Below are 18,916 nucleotides of genomic sequence, written 5' to 3' on the forward strand. Positions count from 1 at the left end.
ACAGATCCCTGGGGGACATCACTATTTACCTCTTCATTCTGAAAACTGACCATTTGTTCCCACTCTTTGTTTATCCTATCTTTTAACCAATTGCTGATCCCTGAGAGGACTTTCCCTCTTATCTCATGACAGCTTATTTTGCTTAAGAGCCTTTGGTAAGAGACCTTTTCAAAGTCTTTCTGAAAATCACCCTTGTCCACATGTTTGTTGACTCCCTCAAAGAATTCTAGTTACAATCATATACTTTCCTGGACAATGGCTCATGGGCTCCAACAAGACCTATCTCACAACCACTGAACTCTCAAAACCTTCTGGTGTTAAAGACCCATAGTCTATGGAACCAGGTTATTTTCCATTTGAAAGGGCAGTCTGACAAGACCATAGAACAAAAGAGGGGCTCTTGTGACATTGCCATCAAAGCAGTTTACCACACCTGGGGAGCCCACCCAATTAAATTCTCCTTGACTGCCTGCCAAGTAACAAGCAAAAGAAAATATCTTTCTGGATATCCCATTCCCACACAATGACAGTTTCCAGAGGAGAAAAGAGAAAGCTTCCCCTTGCTAGTTTAAATGGCACTTTCAGCATTATCATCATCCATGGAAACTTTGATCATTTTCCCACTGATTGATGGCAAAGTTCTGAAGACCAGCATTCCAAGATACTCATATAAAGTCTGGTCTCTTTCAGCTTCAATAGCCTATGAACTCTACAGTGACCCAGATGGCTTTCCCATCCTTAACTCTACTAAATCTGTCTCTAACATAAAAGCCAAGAATGGCTAAATTAATGGCATCCCTATGAGCACGTTGTGAGATAGAGACCACTAACTCAATGAAATTGTGACAGACCCCAGGAAAACTGCAACTTGACATTGTACACAGCTGATCAACACAACATGCTACGTCAGCACCAACCCTGAAAAGAGAGTAAAAAAGATACAAGAGTCTAAGAAAAGATCTGAATGTCCATAATGACTGAACTCTTGCCATCAGGAGTGCTTTCTGCAACTCTAGAAAATGGTCTAAAAGAAGGTAATGTCTATAAAGAAGGTCTCTGGGGTTTGGAAAGTTGATCTTGTCCTATATAGAGAAACAGACAGAAAGTGACTTGTAAAGGCCAAATCACACCCTCAACAGAAAATCCTTTGGATTGTCTGGGTAGGGGAAAACGTGCAATCCATGCTGATGAAAGTGGACAACTACCACTGCCAAACACTTAGTAAGAACTCCTGATGTTATAGCCATCCCAAGTAGAAAAAGTCTGAACTACTAATGGTTGGCTCCTAAAAGGAACCAAAGATATTTGCTGTGAATCTTTCGTATCACGATACAGAAGCAGAAATCTCAAAGGTTGACAGTTCCAAATACATCCTGAAGAGTACAGGAAAAGAATAAGCATGACCAGGGACTCAATGCAAAATGTCACCCCTTCTGGTAAACATGTTGAGATTTCAAAGGTCCAGAATAGCTCTTAGACCTCCTTTTTTACTCTAAAATGAGTAAACAATGGAAATAAACATTTTTCCCTCTGTAAGACACTGCCATTCATTTTATTATTTCTAGCTGAATAAGAGTAGTGCTTCTTCATTCAACAATTTCTTATTAGAAGACCCCTGGAGACAGGAAAATGAGATGAGAGTAAAATATTAAATTGAACTGTAGGAGGTCAGCCATTTTCTACATTTCCAGGAGTAGTCCATTGAGATGGACTGGCTGGAAGAAATAAAATGGGATAAGTGTTCCCAAAGATGAACAGTATTTAAAAATGGCTTGGACCCACAATTACAGGTGACACATCAAAATATATAAAAACTACTACTTCTAACAGAATGAAGTAGCCATTGGGATCAGGTAAGTTCATGGAGGATAGGTTCATCAATGGCTATTAGCCAAGATGGTTAGGGACACAACCCCATGCTCCCAGTGTCCCTAAAACTCCAACTATGAGAAGACGAGACTGGACCACTCAAAACTGCCATGTTCTGTTCATCCCTCTAAAGCACCTGGCACTGGCCACTGTCAGAAGACAGGATACTGGGCTAGATGGACAACTGGTCTGACCCAGTATGACCATTCTTAATGTTCTTATCAGAGATACAGAATAAGTGGTCTTTTGATTGAGCTGCAGTCCTTTAAAATGACAATCTGCTTTAAAATGCCTTTGCCAACAGAGTAATACCCAAAACTGACCCCGACTGCTGCTGAGAATTGTCTGATACTTGAATAAAGGAACTTTTTTTTCAAAAGGAAGGGGGTAGGGGGCAGAGCAAAAGATACTGCTCTTATTTCCTTCAGCCTTAAGATAATATAGATCATCTTGCTGAATATATCAGTCCCTTTGAAGGGCAAGTACAATACTTCTCCCTGATTCTCCTAGAGCAAGAATAGGTTAAACATAGTAGAAGAGTTAACTGCTGTAAAAGTCTACTGATCTTTTCCTCTATCTTTTCATTTGACAGAAAATTGAACCGCCAGGTTTTTTTTTGTTATGTTTATTATTAAATGGTTTCTTGCTAACTTTTTAAAATTGAAGTTTTATTTTTAATACATTGTGTGTCATTCATGGTGTGTTCCACAGATGACACCAGTGTGTGATACTAGATGGGTCTTGGGCCTGACAGGACTAAGCAGAGAGGATGAGGAAATAGGCAGAATTGAGGCCAGCCATATGAGATCTCATCTGGTCTCAGCCTGCCAGGAATAAGAGTGGGGAATAGAGAGTTGCAGACATACCAGACCAGTAAAATAGCCTAAAGTAGTGATCTCAAAATCTTTGTATTGTGCACAAGCCCTAAATACGGCCATGTTCTTATAACACTCACTCTGCCTGTACACACCATCGAGCTTTTTGAAATACAAACATCATTCCTGAGAAACAGAAAAGTGAACGCCCATTAGACCAGTGTGTGGGTACAACTACAGAAATTTGGTTCAGTGTAACTCTTTGGAAGAATGCAGTCAATCCAATGGATTTCTACCCAAATTACATTAATACATTATGCAGATAAGCAATGGCCCTACTTTAAAAGCACGACTCTTACACTTTATTTTCGCCAACATACTAAAATAAAAATTGTTTTAAAATTAACAGAGGGAAGATGGCAAGGCAGCTGAATGGACTCATACCCATTTTTACCTATTAACTCTATGTCCAAAGACATTAAAAAAAAATTAGCCAAAAGTGATTACTTAGTTTCCTGTGGACATTTGTCTGCTTCAGAAAACCAACACACAGTTTGATATAAAATTGGTAGTCCTCCGTTCAAAGAAGGCTCAGGATTGGAATAACAAAGTTTCTTCAGATCAAGAATGGAGTGTGTTGGTAGAACATTTGGGGAAATTCATACGGAGCACAATCCTGGCCCCTCTGAAGTCAATGTCAACATTTTCACTGAGTTCAATGGAATCAGGATTTCAACCAGGGTTTTGTTTACACTAAGCATGGTGTAAGCATAAGACTCAAAAAGGTCATTGTTATATCTCAAAACTGTATTTTTTAAAGTACTCAGGTATTCAATTTTGTGCAGAGGTGAGGGGCAAAAGGCATAGCAAAACAACTATTTTTTATTTTTTATTTTTTTAATTAACTACAGTGGTTTATACCAAGTTTCAACCAGAGACATGATAAAATAACTTAAAATCCAAAATGTAATATGTTTATAATGTGGTAGGGAAAATGCTCCATTTGAGGAGTGGGGGGTGAATAGTCATCAATCTATTGGTAGGAAAGATTTTGAAGCATTAAAGTTACTATTTTTGTGGGACCTACAACGTAATGTGTTAAGCCTCAGCAACATCAACAGAGTAAGTAGGTATTACTGTAACAGAAACAACAATAATACATAATATCAAATAACAAACTCTGTATATCCATACTGAAATCAAGTTAGTGTTACTATTATAATGGATTTTACCGTTAGTGGGGAAGAGATCCTGAATTTACCTCATTCTTAAAATACATAAACATCAAAAAGGAAGAATATATATATATTTTTAAAGAGCGTGGCTCAAGTAAAATGTAAATGATTTACGGAATTTAATTGTTAAATTCACAGTTAGATGTGGGTTTATTCACACAATCCATATACCTATCAAGTAACATTTAAAGCTTCAATATCTCTTCTCATTGCTAACATGTAATGATAACCTATTGATTTTACATATGCAAAATATTTTAAGAAGAATCTAGTTTCTAATTTTAACTCCACATGTCCAAAGATGTGATTTTGCCCACATACTATACAAACCATTAACATTTCAAAGAGATACAAAGATCACAGCATATATATTTAATCATTAGAAAGTAATTCCATACATGAAGCATTGTGAACTTTGCTTCTCTTCCTGGGTGATGGTTGAAAAAAAAAAAAAAGTCTAATTATACACAATTTTGTGTTTTAATATATCTGAAATATACAAACAAGAACTTCCAAGAAAAACAAACAGCTGTGACAGCATGGTCTAGTAGAGGACTAAGTGTAGGAATAATAGCCAGAAACTCCTGAATTGTAATCCTGGTTATTGGGCAAGTCATATTATTTCTGAATCTCAGTTATCACATCTGTAGAATGTGGATAATAATACTTACCTAATCTTATAGGAGTGGTGTGATTAATTAGTTCATGTTTGCGCAGCATTTTGAAGACAAATGGCTGCTATGCTGCTAAACATTAATAATTTTATTACTTCAATATTTGTATTTTTCCTGTACAGCCTCGCAAGTTACCTTGAAATCTATCTTTTTAAAAGAGCCAGGAGAAAACATATGAAATATATTCAAAATGTTTTTAAAATTTCTATTTAAAAGGTAATTTGAATGGAGCCTCTGACGAGGATATTTCTAAGAAGTATCTCAGAATGTTCGTACCGCACACACTCTAAAATGTAAAAAATTTTATATGAGAAGCCTTATAGTTATCTAGTGTGCTTAAGCATAAGTACTCAAAATAATGTTCCTACTTACGTTTCTGTGTCTGAAACCAATGATTCATTATTACACACATCATTGAAAGTGTGAAGTTGATTCTAGAGTTAGAAAAAGGAAGAAGACATTAAAATTTAACTTTAACAATATTTTGAGTGATAATTTTTCTTATGTATAAAAATGTTAGCAGTGACAAGAAATAAATAGTAAAGCTAATGTTTTGGATAATTAGATTACTTAATCCCAAAAAATATATTAAACATAGGTATGTACAGAACTATTTGTCTCATTACCATAATTTTTCATAAAATATTCTGATGCTAAATGCTTTTTCAAAACTTGCTAATCCAGAATTAGAAATGTTTCTGATTAAATCAACAGACTAACATAATAATTAGTATTCTCAGTAAGTAATAGGCATAGGGTAAGTTTATTTATTTAACCAGAAAATGGCTTTTGGAACACTTATTTTCATTAAACCAATCTTTTGACATATGTAATCTTCACCCATTCTAGAACTCAAAGTCAGGCTTCTACCAGTAATTTTGCAAATCAGTTTTTATTGAAAATGAAATTAAAATGATACAGATGGGCATTTTAGGGGAAGCCACCAAGTTATCCTATCCTGCCTACTATAGCTTCTCAGAAGTGATTTATTAGTAGCTTTATAAGAGTCAAAAAAAAAAGAACCGAGTCAGGGAAATGAAACTGAAAAAATATAATGAAGGCTTGAGGGGGCTGTGAATTGATGGATCCATGGCTTCACAGAACGAAAAAGAAAAGAAAGCTAACTTCAGTTAAGAAATATCATCTCTCTTTTATGTCCACCAGTCCAACTTTATATAAATGACATCTCCAACAATAAAACAGATAGCACAATTTCCACAGCAAAAAATTTTGATTGTATAGTTAGAGTTGAAATTTTGTTTACATTACCTAAGACTTTGTTAATAGACCATTAGAGCTCAAAATTTAAATGAGGAAATTGGGTTTGTTTGTTTTTTAATTGTTGTAACACTGACCATTACTATGCTCCATTTATAAGGCAGAGAGATCTTGCCTATTTACTACATGAGCTTGAATCTTTCTCCTCAGAGCTCCAAATATTGCACCCTCCAAATATTGCCAAGAGAATCCCTTCATATCTCTGCCCACTACTTCATCCTCTTGATATGATCAGTTAAAATGAATGCAACTGATAAAGGCCAGAATGGGTGGCATTATGTGATTTAGCAAAAAATTGTACAGGATGGTGTGGGAGGGGTAAACCCATTTCAGGAAGTTATATGTAGAATGAGGGAGAAGAGGGAGAGAGGGCAGAATTAAGGTTGGTGTTTAAACTTTAGCTCAAAATTTCATAACATTATCAAAATTCTAAATCCTAGCTATCTACTAGTTATGTGGTTTTTTGGTAGGCTAAATAAATGTACTACCCTGTGTATTAAATATTCTAAATGTGTGAATTTCCTTAGTGTTTATAAATAATTCATTTGTATAGGCCCCTTAACGGAGGCATGATCCCAAAAGAGATGAAATTGCCATGTTTCTCCAGTATCTAATCTGAGATAGATTGCACTCTCCACAGTATATTGCTATCTGTAAAAATCTTTTAGTTTTCTAGTTACCAAGTTCTACTGATAATTCCTGCAGCACACATTGATTTATATCCAGATATCTGCATCACCGGTTTTCCAGACTTGTTGACATACATTCAGTTCTCAACCCAGTCATTAACCCAGAGTCAATTTGCAATGAAACTTGTAATAACTTTTTTTAAAACAAAATATGATCAAATATTAACTTATACCCTAGTTTTCAAGGAGAATTAGGGACAACAATTTTGAACTTACGAAAGTCAGACTTATATGAATTACAGTAGGACTTTCCCAAAATGTAAGTTTCTGGCACAAAGGAATCTTGAGCATACTGTCTCAGATATTGAAACGTCAGACTTCTCAAATCTATCTTACTAAAAATCCTAGATATCAATTAAAAAAACAAAGAAAGGGGCAAAAACTGGGGGGGGGGGGGTTCTTGCAAACTGTATATCAAAAGATGGTATATAGGTTATAGGGATCTATTAGCAATTTGTTTTCTTAATACAATAGACAAGGTAATTGAAAAAACATGAGCAAGCTTTGTATCTTTGTACTTCTTAAAACTTCCAAACAGTAATTTGGAGTTACTGACCTACTTCTAGATATCATAAGTACAGTAACTCCTCACTTAAAGTCGTCCCGCTTAACGTTGTTTCATTGTTACGTTGCTGATCAATTAGGGAGCATACTCACTTGCAGTTGTGCAATGCTGCACTCTTACGTTGTTTGGCTGTCTGCTTTCTCCACAGCTGGCAGCCTCCCTACGGCCCCCTCCCCCCAGCGCCTCCCGCCTGCCAGCAAACTCTCGGTGCACCTCCACTCCCTCTCCTGCTGGTGGCAACCAGCTGGCTTGTGGCATTTTGGAGGCAGGAGGGAGGAGCGAGGACTCGGCGCGCAGGCTCCTCCTCCCTCCCCTGCCTCCCAAACACGGCAAGCCAACTGATTGCCCCGCCAGAAGGGAGGGGGGAGGAGTGAGGACTCGGCGCACGTCCCTGCTCCCTCCCCTACGTGGCAATCAGCTGGCTTGGCATTTAGAAGGAAGGGGAGAGAGAGGGGAGGAGCCAGGACGCAGCGAGCGAAGTAAAGGGGGAGGAGGTGGGGGGGGAAGAGGCAGGTCAAGGGTGGGGGCTCGGGGTAGGGAGTGGAGTGGAGTGGACAGGCTGAAGGTTGAACCCCCCCACCTCTGGTGCTTGCAGAGTAGGGGAAGCTGCCCTGGAACCTAACCCCCCCTATTTACATTAATTCTTACGGGGAAATTGGATTCGCTTAACATAGTTTCACTTAAAGTCGCATTTTTCAGGAACATAACTACAACGTTAAGTGAGGAGTTACTGTATTAGAGAACAGGTGAATGCCTGGGCTTCTTCCTGGCCAAGATGAGTAGAGGAAAGATTAAGCTGCTTGCAAATAAGCAAGAAAATGGTAAAGACTTCACTGCTTAACTCTATTTAACCATATGTTCATGGTCAAGGATTTATACTTCCAGACAAGAAAGATAAACATGTCTATTTTCCAAGAGGCATGTCCTAGAAGTGGCTACATTTGACATAATGTTGTTTAATATTGAAGATCTTGTAATGTGGAATTGAACTTTGGAGTCTCAAGGCATGTCTGCACAGCAATTACACACCTGTAGCTAACCCCTATTTACCTGATTAGGGCTCATGGGGCTCGGGCTGTGGGGTTGTAAAACTGCTGTGCAGGCATTCAGGTTTGGGCTGGAGCCCGAGCTCTGGGACTCAACGACGGGGGAGGATCCCAGAGCCTGGGCTCCAGACTTACACTGCAATTTTTCAGCCACGTAGCCCATGTCAGCTGACACCGGTCAGCAATGGGTATTTATTGCTGTGTAGACATATCCATAGTCCTGGACCGTATTGAAGAAAGAAAATCATTTTAGTTGTGTATCTTCTTCTGAAATGTCTCGGTGAAATACAGAAAATGGAGCTGAATCCGTGTTGTATGGGAAATTAAAATTAAGAGAGTAGGGCAATCAAAATCTGTTTCCTTGATGATCTACCAAACAGTTTCAAACTAGAGACATTGATAGAAATACAGACTGTGGAAAGTAAGAGAATAGTAACCAAGGGTCCTTTGCAAAAGAGATGGTTATTGTAAACAAAGAAGAACTGACTTCATGCTTTAATTCATTTCCCCCTCAATCCTTAGAGTCTTTTGTTTGCAAAAAGAGGCAAAAAGATTGTGAAATAAGATCACAGTCAAAACTTCTGTAATTTTGCAGTTCAGATCTTGATCCCAATACCGTTGCAGAGGACCACAATATTTTCTCTTTGAACCAGGCAATTCATAAAGACTATCCCAGCCAAAATATGCAAATTAAAGAAACTAGAGGTTACTGGAACATGAGAATTATTGGTGAAAAGCAGAGTTGTGTTTCTAAAAGGATCCTGATAAGATGAAAAAACTGAAGAGTTTAAAAAATAAGGTGGCAGGCAATTTTCCACCAAATGAGTGCCGATGTCTGAACTGCCTGGAATAAACAATTGACAAATGCAGCTTTGGAGTGGGTGAAGCTTATTTATATCAAAAGGCTACGTTGGTAGATAAAAAGGGGTTTCAGAGGTTTCATAAATTATCAAAATATAAAAAAAATCATTTTTACAAGTGAAGGTCCAACCATTTGCCTTAAACTAAAAATACTGTATAATTCTGCTTTGATAAAAACAGGAAGTATATATATATATATATATATATATATATACACACACACACACACACACAGCCAGCATTCTTCAGTAATGATACCTCTTTTGCAATTCCCAGGATCAAACAAGTTATAAATCCTTAAAGGTTCAAACAATTTTATACTAACACCAATATTATATATATACACACATCCACACATACTACACATCCACATCCACACACACACACCCAAAATATGTAAGCTTGGACATTTTTATTCTGAAATCCATCTTTGGTAAGGACAAAGGAAGATACATATGTGCATAATTAAAAGCAAAGAAAGAGGATAATGGCATACAAAGGTGTAAGTAAATTGCTTAGAGGTTACATCTCAAGCAACTATGGAGACTTTTATTATTGTAGCTCATGAACTATGGAAGATGGGGGGAATGTTTGGCATTGGGGGCTGGGCTTTAAGAGAACCTGACTGTATTGTTTTAAGTTGAAGTAAGACTTTTATTCTTCCATCCAATTTGAAATTTATCATTTCTGTATGAAATCAAATTTATCCTCAAACTAATGGTCACAACATCTGACAGAGGTATTTTAAGGTAACACACAGACATAAAAGTATTCACTTATGACTGTGTATACAGTATATACCATTATAAGATGAATACAAAAGACTGAGTCATCCTTTTACAGATGATAAATTAAATTAGGGCTGTTGATTAATCACAGTTAACTCACGCGATTAACTCAAAAAAAATTAATCGTGATTAATTACAGTTTTAATCACACTGTTAAACAATAGAATACCAACTGAAATGTATGAAATAATTTTGGATTTTTTTCTACATTTTCAAATATATTGATTTCAACTACAACACAGAATACAAAATGCACAGTACTCACTTTATATTATTTTTATTACCAATATTTGCACTGTAAAAAAGAAACAAAAGAAATAGTATTTTTCATTTCATCTCATACAAATACTGTAGTATGATCTCTTTATCACAGAAGTACAACTTACAAATGTAGATTTTTTTTTGTTATATAACTACACTCAAAAACAAACCAATGTAAAATTTTAGAGCCTGTAAGTCCACTCAGTCCAACTTCTTGTTCAGCCAATCACTAAGACAAACAAGTTTGTTTACATTTACGGGAGATAATGCTGCCCACTTTTATTTACAATGCCAAGTGAAAGTGAGAACAGGCCTTGGCATGGCACTTTTGTAGCCAGCAATGCAAGCTATTTACATGCCAGATATGCTAAATATTCATATGCCCCTTCATGCTGCCGTCACCGGTCCAGAGGACATGCTTCCATGCTGATGATGCTTGTTAAAAAAATGTGTTAATTAAATCTGTGACTAAACTCCTTGGGGGAGAATTGTATGTCTCCTACCATGTTTTACATCCATTCTACCATATATTTCATGTTATAGCAGTCTCAAATAATGACCCGGCACATGATGTTTGTTTTAAGAACACTCACTCCAGATTTGACAAAACACAAAGAAGGTACCAATGTTAGATTTCTAAAGATAGCTACAGCACTTGAACCAAAGTTTAAGAATCTGAAGTGCCTTCCAAAATCTGAGAGGGATGAGGTGTGGCGCATGCTTTCAGAAGTCTTAAAAGATCAACATGCTGGTGCAGAAACTACAGAACCCAAACCACCAAAAAAGAAAATCAACCTTCTGCTGGTGGCATCTGACTCAGATGATGAAAATGAATATGTGTCAGTCCACACTGCTTTGGATCGTTATCGAGCACCATGATCAGCATGGACGCATGTCCTCTGGAATGGTGACTGAAGCATCTAAACATCTTGCAATGCCGGCTACAACGGTGCTATGCGAATGCCTGTTCTCACTTTCAGGTGACATTGTAAACAAGAAGTAGAAAGCATTATCTCCTGCAAATGTAAACAAACTTGCTGAACAAGAAGTAGGACTGAGTGGACTTGCAGGCTCTAAAGTTTTACCTTGTTTTATTTTTGAATGTAGGTATTTTTTGTACATAATTCTACATTTGTAAGTTCAACTTTCATGATAGAGACTGCACTACAGTACTTGTATTAGGTGAATTGAAAAATACTATTTCTTTTGTTTTTTACAGTGCAAATATTTGTAATAAAAAATAAATATAAAGTGAGTACTGTACATTTTGTATTCTGTGTTGTAACTGAAATCAGTATATTTGAAAATGTAGAAAACACCCAAAATATTTAAATAAATTGTATTCTATTATTGTAAAGCAGTGTAATTAATCACAATTAATTTTAATCACTTGACAGCCCTAAATTAAATAATCTGAAAATTTTTCTTTGAAAAGAAACACTCTGAGAGTTCACTGAATGCTAATTAAACACAACCAGAAATCTAAAAATCAGACAATGAATATATTAAAATGCTGTCATTTTGATGTTTCATCCACAAGTGATGTTTCTGGATAGCTTGTTTTTGAAGATCCAACTAGAGGAATAAAATTATATTACAAGCAACCATACATTCACTTTAATGAAAAACTGATCTGACAATGTGTCCAAAGTCCTGTAGATTCATTTACCATTTAAACAAGATTGGGATAATACTGATTCTATGTAATGTATGAACAGAGTTGCCTTTGCTACAATTAGTGCATCTCCTCTAATGTAAGTTTAATCACATTCCTTGCATAAGGAAAACTAATAATTTTATGTGAACTATTCACTGGGTAAGCTCAAACCCACTACTTTTAATATTATTTCAAATATTTCTATATATTAATTATATTACACAAAAACGTGGATGTATAATTAAATTAGACCTAGAATTAGATTTAAACTCAGTTGTCTAGTATTAGCTTTAAACTCAGTTGTGAACAGAGTTCTAATGTGATTTAACCAAAAACAGTGTCGACAGGACCAAACCCTGGTCAGAAAAACATACACAGGTCCTAAGCAGAAGGGGAGGTTACTGACCTTTCCACAGGAGGTTCTTTGAGATGTGTGGTCCCTATCTGTATTAAACGCATGCGTACCATGAGCATTGAGTTGGAGAATTTAAAAGTACTGTGTGTTGGTCCGCGCATGCATCCTGGTTCATCACATGCTTCCATATGAGGGAATAAAGGGTAGGATGGATAAACCACCTCTCTAGTTCCTTCTCTACTGCAAATCAGATAAGATCAAAGCAGAGTGGAAGGAGGGCAGGTAGTGGAATACAGATAGGGACCACACATCTTGAAGAATCTCCAGATACAGGTCAGTAACCTCCCCTTCTTCTTTGAGAGATGGCCCTGTTGTATTCCACTGTGGATGACTGACAAGCAGTACTTAAGTAAGAGGAGAGTGTAAGGGTGCAGCCTGTAGAACTGCATGGAGGATTGCCATCCCAAAGGAGGCATAAGCAGAGAAGTCCTGGCACCAGACGAAAATATCTCACAAATGTGTGAATGGAACTCCACATGGCCACTTTTCAGATGTCCAGGAAGGGTACCTCCTGAAGTGATGCCATAGTTGTTGCTTGTGCTCAGGTAAAATGAGCTCTTATCCCATGAGCGCACAAGGGTGTGGAGTGGGGGAATCAAAAGGTGATACAGTAGAATGCAGCCAGAGATCTATAAGGAGATTCTCTCGGTGGAGATGGTGTGCCCCCTGATTCTTTTGGCTATAGGAATATCCTGATTGGTTTTCTTCTTTGCAGGTAAAAGGCCAAGGCCCGCCGAACATCGAGGGAGTGGAGTCTTTGTTCCTCTGTGATGCCTGCGGTTTTGGAAAGAACGAAGGTAAGTGAATGAATTGGTTAAGGTGAAATTCTGAAACTACTTTAGGAGTGAATTTGGGGTGCAGACACAAGGAAACCTTCTCCCCATGGACTATAGCATAAGGAAAATCTGCCATCATTGCTCCAAACTCACCAACCCTTCTAGCTGAGGTGATGGCTGCAAACAAAGCGATCTTCATGGAAAAGAGAAACCTGGAGCAAGAAGCTAAAGGTTCAAGGCTGAAGTCCAACCAGAGAGGAGACTTCTGAATAGGTGGAAAGGTTCTGATTAGGCCTTTCCAGAATCCACTGGTCAGTGGATGTGTGGAGACCAAATAGCCCAAAGTGGATGGTACGCACTGATTGTCATCAAGTGGACTTGCCAAGAGCTGAGGACAAGCCTGATGTCTTCTAAGAGAGCATACAGTCCAAGATGAGAGGAATATCTGCAGTTTCTGGGAGATGCCTCTTTGATGTGCCCCAGAAGAAAAGCACTTCTATTTACCTAGGAAACATCTTCTTTTAGAGTCCTTTCTACTATTAGAAAGCAGCAAAGAGTCCTGTGGCACCTTATAGACTAACAGACGTTAGTCTATAAAACCAGTTTCTCCTCCCTTGGTTTTCACACCTCAACTGCTAGAAGAGGGCCTCATCCTCCCTGATTGAACTAACCTCATTATCTCTAGCCTGCTTCTTGCTTACATATATATATATATATATACCTGCCCCTGGAAATTTCCACTACATGCATCCGACAAAGTGGGTATTCACCCACGAAAGCTCATGCTCCAAAAAGTCTGTTAGTCTATAAGGTGCCACAGGACTCTTTGCTGCTTTTACAGACCCAAACTAACACGGCTACCCCCTGATACTATTAGAAAGGACATTTCACACAGCTATGTTGCATGAACGTTCTAAGGACAAAGCCCATGCAAATACCAAGCCCTGAGGTGGAATGGACACAGATCAGGGTGCTCGGAAAACACTGGGAGGATGATTGGGTGGTTGGGATGACATGCGTAGGAGATTAGGAAACCAAAACCATCTGGAACAGCAGGGAGTGATCAGGATGACCCAGGCTCTGTGCTGCTGGATTTTGCATAGAACTCGTGTAGGATGACCAGACAGCAAGTGTGAAAAATCAGGACAGGAGGTGGGGAGTAATAGGAGCCTATATAAGAAAAAGCCCCCAAAATCAGGACTGTCCCTATAAAATCGAGACATCTGGTCACCCCAAACTCGTGGCAGGAGCAGTAATGGACAGAAGGCATAGTTGAACTGGTCCGACCAAGGAAGAAGCAGAGTGTCACCTTAGGGTGGTACATTTCCTGTTTAAGAGGCGAACAGATCTCTGGCTGGGGTTCCCTATAGCGTGAAAATATTGCACAATACCAATTTATGGAGCTCCCACTTGTGGTTGACTGTGAAATATCTGTTGAGGGAGTCTGCAAGCACATTTTGCTTCACCGGAAGGTAAGCTGCCGACAGGGTGATTTGATTGGTTATACACCAGTTCCAGAATTTGACTGCTTCTGCACACAGGGAAATGGATCTCACTCTTCACTGCTTGTTGATGTAGAAGACAGCTGTAATGTTGTCTGACATTAAAAGGACACGGTGAGCATGAATGAATGGAAGAAAGGACTCGCATGCCTTCTGGACTGCTTGCCAACTGCAGGATATTGTTGTGCATCCTGGACTCTCAAGATGTTCAGGTTCCTTGTGCGGCATGGCTGTTCATGAGGTTCCCCAACCTATTAGGGCTGCATCCATAATAATGGTCCTGTCTGGACAGGAAGGAGAAAGGGGGACACCCACACATACCTGATGAGGAGTTGTGCATCGTTGCAAGGAAGACACTACCTTGGCCAGAACTGTTACCAGGAGAATGTCCGGGGAGATTCAAGTATTCTCCTATTGGCTTTTGTATGTTACCGTTCCTGATGTCTGATTTGTGTCCATTTACTCTTTTACATCAAGACTGTCCAGTTTGGCCAATGTACATGGCAGAGGGGCATTGCTGACACATGATACATCATACCCAATAGACTGAAGGTAAAAAATCCATTGCAATCTACATACTACACTGACTATAGTGAGAGATTGTGCCACACACTCTCAAAGAAACTGAAGAACCACCTGATAAGCATCCTGTACAGCAGACAGGGGAAGATCAACAATGGGCTCTCAAAACTGGAGACTCTCATACAAAACCAACCTTCCACACAAACTTCCACATGGCTGGACTTTACAAAAACGAGACAAGCCATTTACAATGCACACTTTACTGTCCCTTTTCCTGTGCAGAGAAGTAAACTATCTAAACTCTTACATGCCACAGGGGGCTACAACAGTGGTTCCCTTAACTCACCCAACAATATTGTTAATCTATCCAACCACACACTTAGCCCGGTGAAAAAGTCTGTCCTATCTCAGGGACTCTCTTTCTGCCCCATCACCCCCCACAAGCCTACTTTCGCTGTCTCCAACTCAAGGAATATTTTCAACACACCACTGAACAATGCACTGACCCATAGGAACCCTCCTACCAACACTAAAAGAAGAAGAATTCTGCGTGGACTCCTCCTGACAGTCGAAGTGACAGACTGAACATAAGAACATAAGAAAGGCCATACCGGGTCAGACCAAAGGTCCATCTATCCCAGTATCTGTCTACCGACAGTGGCCAATGCCAGGTGCCCCTGAGGGAGTGAACCTAACAGGCAATGATCAAGTGATCTCTCTCCTGCCATCCATCTCCATCCTCTGACGAACAGAGGCGAGGGACACCATTCTTACCCATCCTGGCTAATAGCCATTTATGGACTTAGCCACCATGAATTTATCCAGTCCCCTTTTAGACATTGTTATAGTCCTAGCCTTCACAACCTCCTCAGGTAAGGAGTTCCACAAGTTGACTGTGCGCTGCGTGAAGAAGAACTTCCTTTTATTTGTTTTAAACCTGCTGCCTATTAATTTCATTTGGTGACCCCTAGTTCTTGTATTATGGGAATAAGTAAACAACTTTTCCTTATCCACTTTCTCAACATCACTCATGATTTTATATACCTCTATCATGTCCCCCCTTAGTCTTCTCTTTTCCAAACTGAAGAGTCCTAGCCTCTTTAATCTTTCCTCATATGGGACCCTCTCTTAACCCCTAATCATTTTAGTTGCTAGAATATCTTTTTTGAGGTGAGGAGACCACATCTTACACAGTATTCGAGATGTGGGCGTACCATGGATTTATATAAGGGCAATAATATATTCTCAGTCTTATTCTCTATCCCCTTTTTAATTATTCCTAACATCCTGTTTGCTTTTTTGACCGCCTCTGCACACTGTGTGGACATCTTCAGAGAACTATCCACGATAACTCCAAGATCTTTTTCCTAACTCGTTGTAGCTAAATTAGCCCCCATCATGTTGTATGTATAGTTGGGGTTATTTTTTCCAATGTGCATTACTTTACATTTATCCACATTAAATTTCATTTGCCATTTTGTTGCCCAATCACTTAGTTTTGTGAGATCTTTTTGAAGTTCTTCACAATCTGCTTTGGTCTTAACTATCTTGAGTAGTTTAGTATCATCTGCAAACTTTGCCACCTCACTGTTTACCCCTTTCTCCAGATCATTTATGAATAAATTGAATAGGATTGGTCCTAGGACTGACCCTTGGGGAACACCACTAGTTACCCCTCTCCATTCTGAGAATTTACCATTAATTCCTACCCTTTGTTCCCTGTCCTTTAACTAGTTCTCAATCCATGAAAGGACCTTTCCTTTTATCCCATGACAGCTTAATTTACGTAAGAGCCTTTGGTGAGGGACCTTGTCAAAGGCTTTCTGGAAATCTAAGTACACTATGTCCACCGGATCCCCCTTGTCCACATGTTTGTTGACCCCTTCAAAGAACTCTAATAGATTAGTAAGACACGATTTCCCTTTACAGAAACCATGTTGACTATTGCTCAAGAGTTTATGTTTTTCTATGTGTCTGACAATTTTATTCTTTACTATTGTTTCAACTAATTTGCCCGGTACCGACGTTAGACTTACCGGTCTGTAATTGCCTTCTATGTAGAGTGCTTCCGCAGACGTGCACAGGCTGAAATTGTGAACAAACAGCATCACCATAACCTCAGCCATACAAAACACAACTCCATCCACAGCCTCAGAAACAACTCTGACATTATAATCAGGCTGACAAAGGAGGTGCTGTGATCATAATGAACAGGTTGGATTATGAACAGGAGGCTGCCAGGCAACTCTCTAACACCACATTCTACAGGCCACTATCCTCCGATCCCACTGAGGAGTACCAAAAAAAACTACACTATCTGCTCAAGAAACTCCCTGCTATAGCACAGGAACAAATCTACAAAGACACATCCTTAGAGCCCCGGTCAGGGGTATTCTATCTGCTACCCAAGATCCATAAACCTGGAAATCCTGGACGCCCCATCATCTCAAGCATTGGCACTCTTACAGCAGGATTATCTGAGTCTTTGGACCCTCTCCTCATACCCTACACTACCAGCACTCCTAGCTATCTTCGAGACACCACCGACTTCCTGAGGAAACTACAATGCATTGGTGATCTTCCTGAAAACACCATCCTGGCCACCACGAATGCAAAAGTTTTTTACTCCAATATTCCACACAAGGATGGACTACAAGCTGATAAGGCCACAGCACACCTGGTGGCTGAACTTTGTGACTTTGTCCTCACCCACAACCATTTCTGTTTTCAGGACAACTTATACCTTCAAGTCAGCAGCACTGCCATGGGTACCCGCATGGCCCCACAGTATGCCAATATTTTTATGGCTGACTTAGAACAATGCTTCCTCAGCTCTCATCCCCTAGCACCCCTTCTTTACTTGTGCTACACTGATGACATCTTCATCATAGGGACCCATGGGAAGGAGCCTTAGAAGAATTCCACCTGGATTTCAACAATTTCCACCCCACCATCAACCTCAGCCTGGACCTACTGACCACTATACTTATCTACATACCTCCAGCTTCCAGCCAGGACACATCACATGATCTATTGTCTACAGCCAAGCCCTAAGATACAACGGAGTTTGCTTCAATCCCTCAAACACCTACAAAATCTGTATGAAGCATTCTTAAAACTACAATATGCACCTGGGGAAGTGAGGAAACAGATTGACAGAGCAAGACGGGTACCCAGAAGTCACCTACTACAGGACAGGCCCAACAAAGAAAATAACAGAACACCACTGGCCATCATGTACAATCCCCAGCTGAAACCTCTCCAGCCCATCATCAACGATCTACAACCTATTCTGGAAAACAATCCCTCACTCTCACAGACCTTGGGAGGCAGGCCAGTCCTCGTTTACAGACAGCCCCCCAACCTGAAGCAAATACTCACCAGCAACTAGACACCACACCACAGAAACACTAAGCCAGGAACCAATCCCTGTAACAAACCCCGTTGCCTACTCTGTCCCCATATCTACTCTAGCGACACCATCACAGGACCCAACCACATCAGCCACACCATCAGTGGCTCATTCACCTGCACATCTACTAATGTGATATATGCCATCATGTGCCTACAATGCCCCTGTCATGTACATTGGCCAAACCGGACAGTCTCTACGTAAAAGAATAAATGGACATAAATCAGACATCAAGAATGGTAACATACAAAAGCCAGTAGGAGAACACTTCAATCTCCCTGGATATTCTATAACAGATTTAAAAGTAGCCATACTTCGACAAAAAAAACTTCAAAAACAGTCTTCAAAGAGAAACTGCAGAGCTACAATTCATTTGCTGATTTAACACCACTAATTTGGGCTTGAATAGGGACTGGGAGTGGCTGGCTCACTACAAAAGCTATTTTCCCTCTCTTGGTATTGACACCTCCTCATCAATTATTGGGAGTGGACCACATCCACCCTGACTGAATTGGCCGTCAACACTGGTTCTCCACTTGTAAGGTAACTCC

General features: G+C 39.4%; 1 protein-coding gene across 6 annotated transcripts in view; it reads right to left on the reverse strand.

Annotated features, from left to right (window-relative positions):
* The window catches only part of USP34 (ubiquitin specific peptidase 34), a 310,790-nt gene that overhangs the window by 235,207 nt on the left and 56,667 nt on the right, over positions 1 to 18,916 (reverse strand). For all 6 annotated transcript variants that reach the window (XM_039529334.1, XM_039529332.1, XM_039529335.1 and 3 more), the window contains exon 8: positions 4,966 to 5,027. In XM_039529334.1, coding sequence (XP_039385268.1) covers positions 4,966 to 5,027 — 62 coding nt within the window. The remainder of the gene's footprint in view (positions 1 to 4,965; positions 5,028 to 18,916) is intronic.

Source organism: Mauremys reevesii, linkage group 3 (genome assembly GCF_016161935.1).
Source record: "Mauremys reevesii isolate NIE-2019 linkage group 3, ASM1616193v1, whole genome shotgun sequence".
NCBI classification, from domain to species: domain Eukaryota; kingdom Metazoa; phylum Chordata; order Testudines; family Geoemydidae; genus Mauremys; species Mauremys reevesii.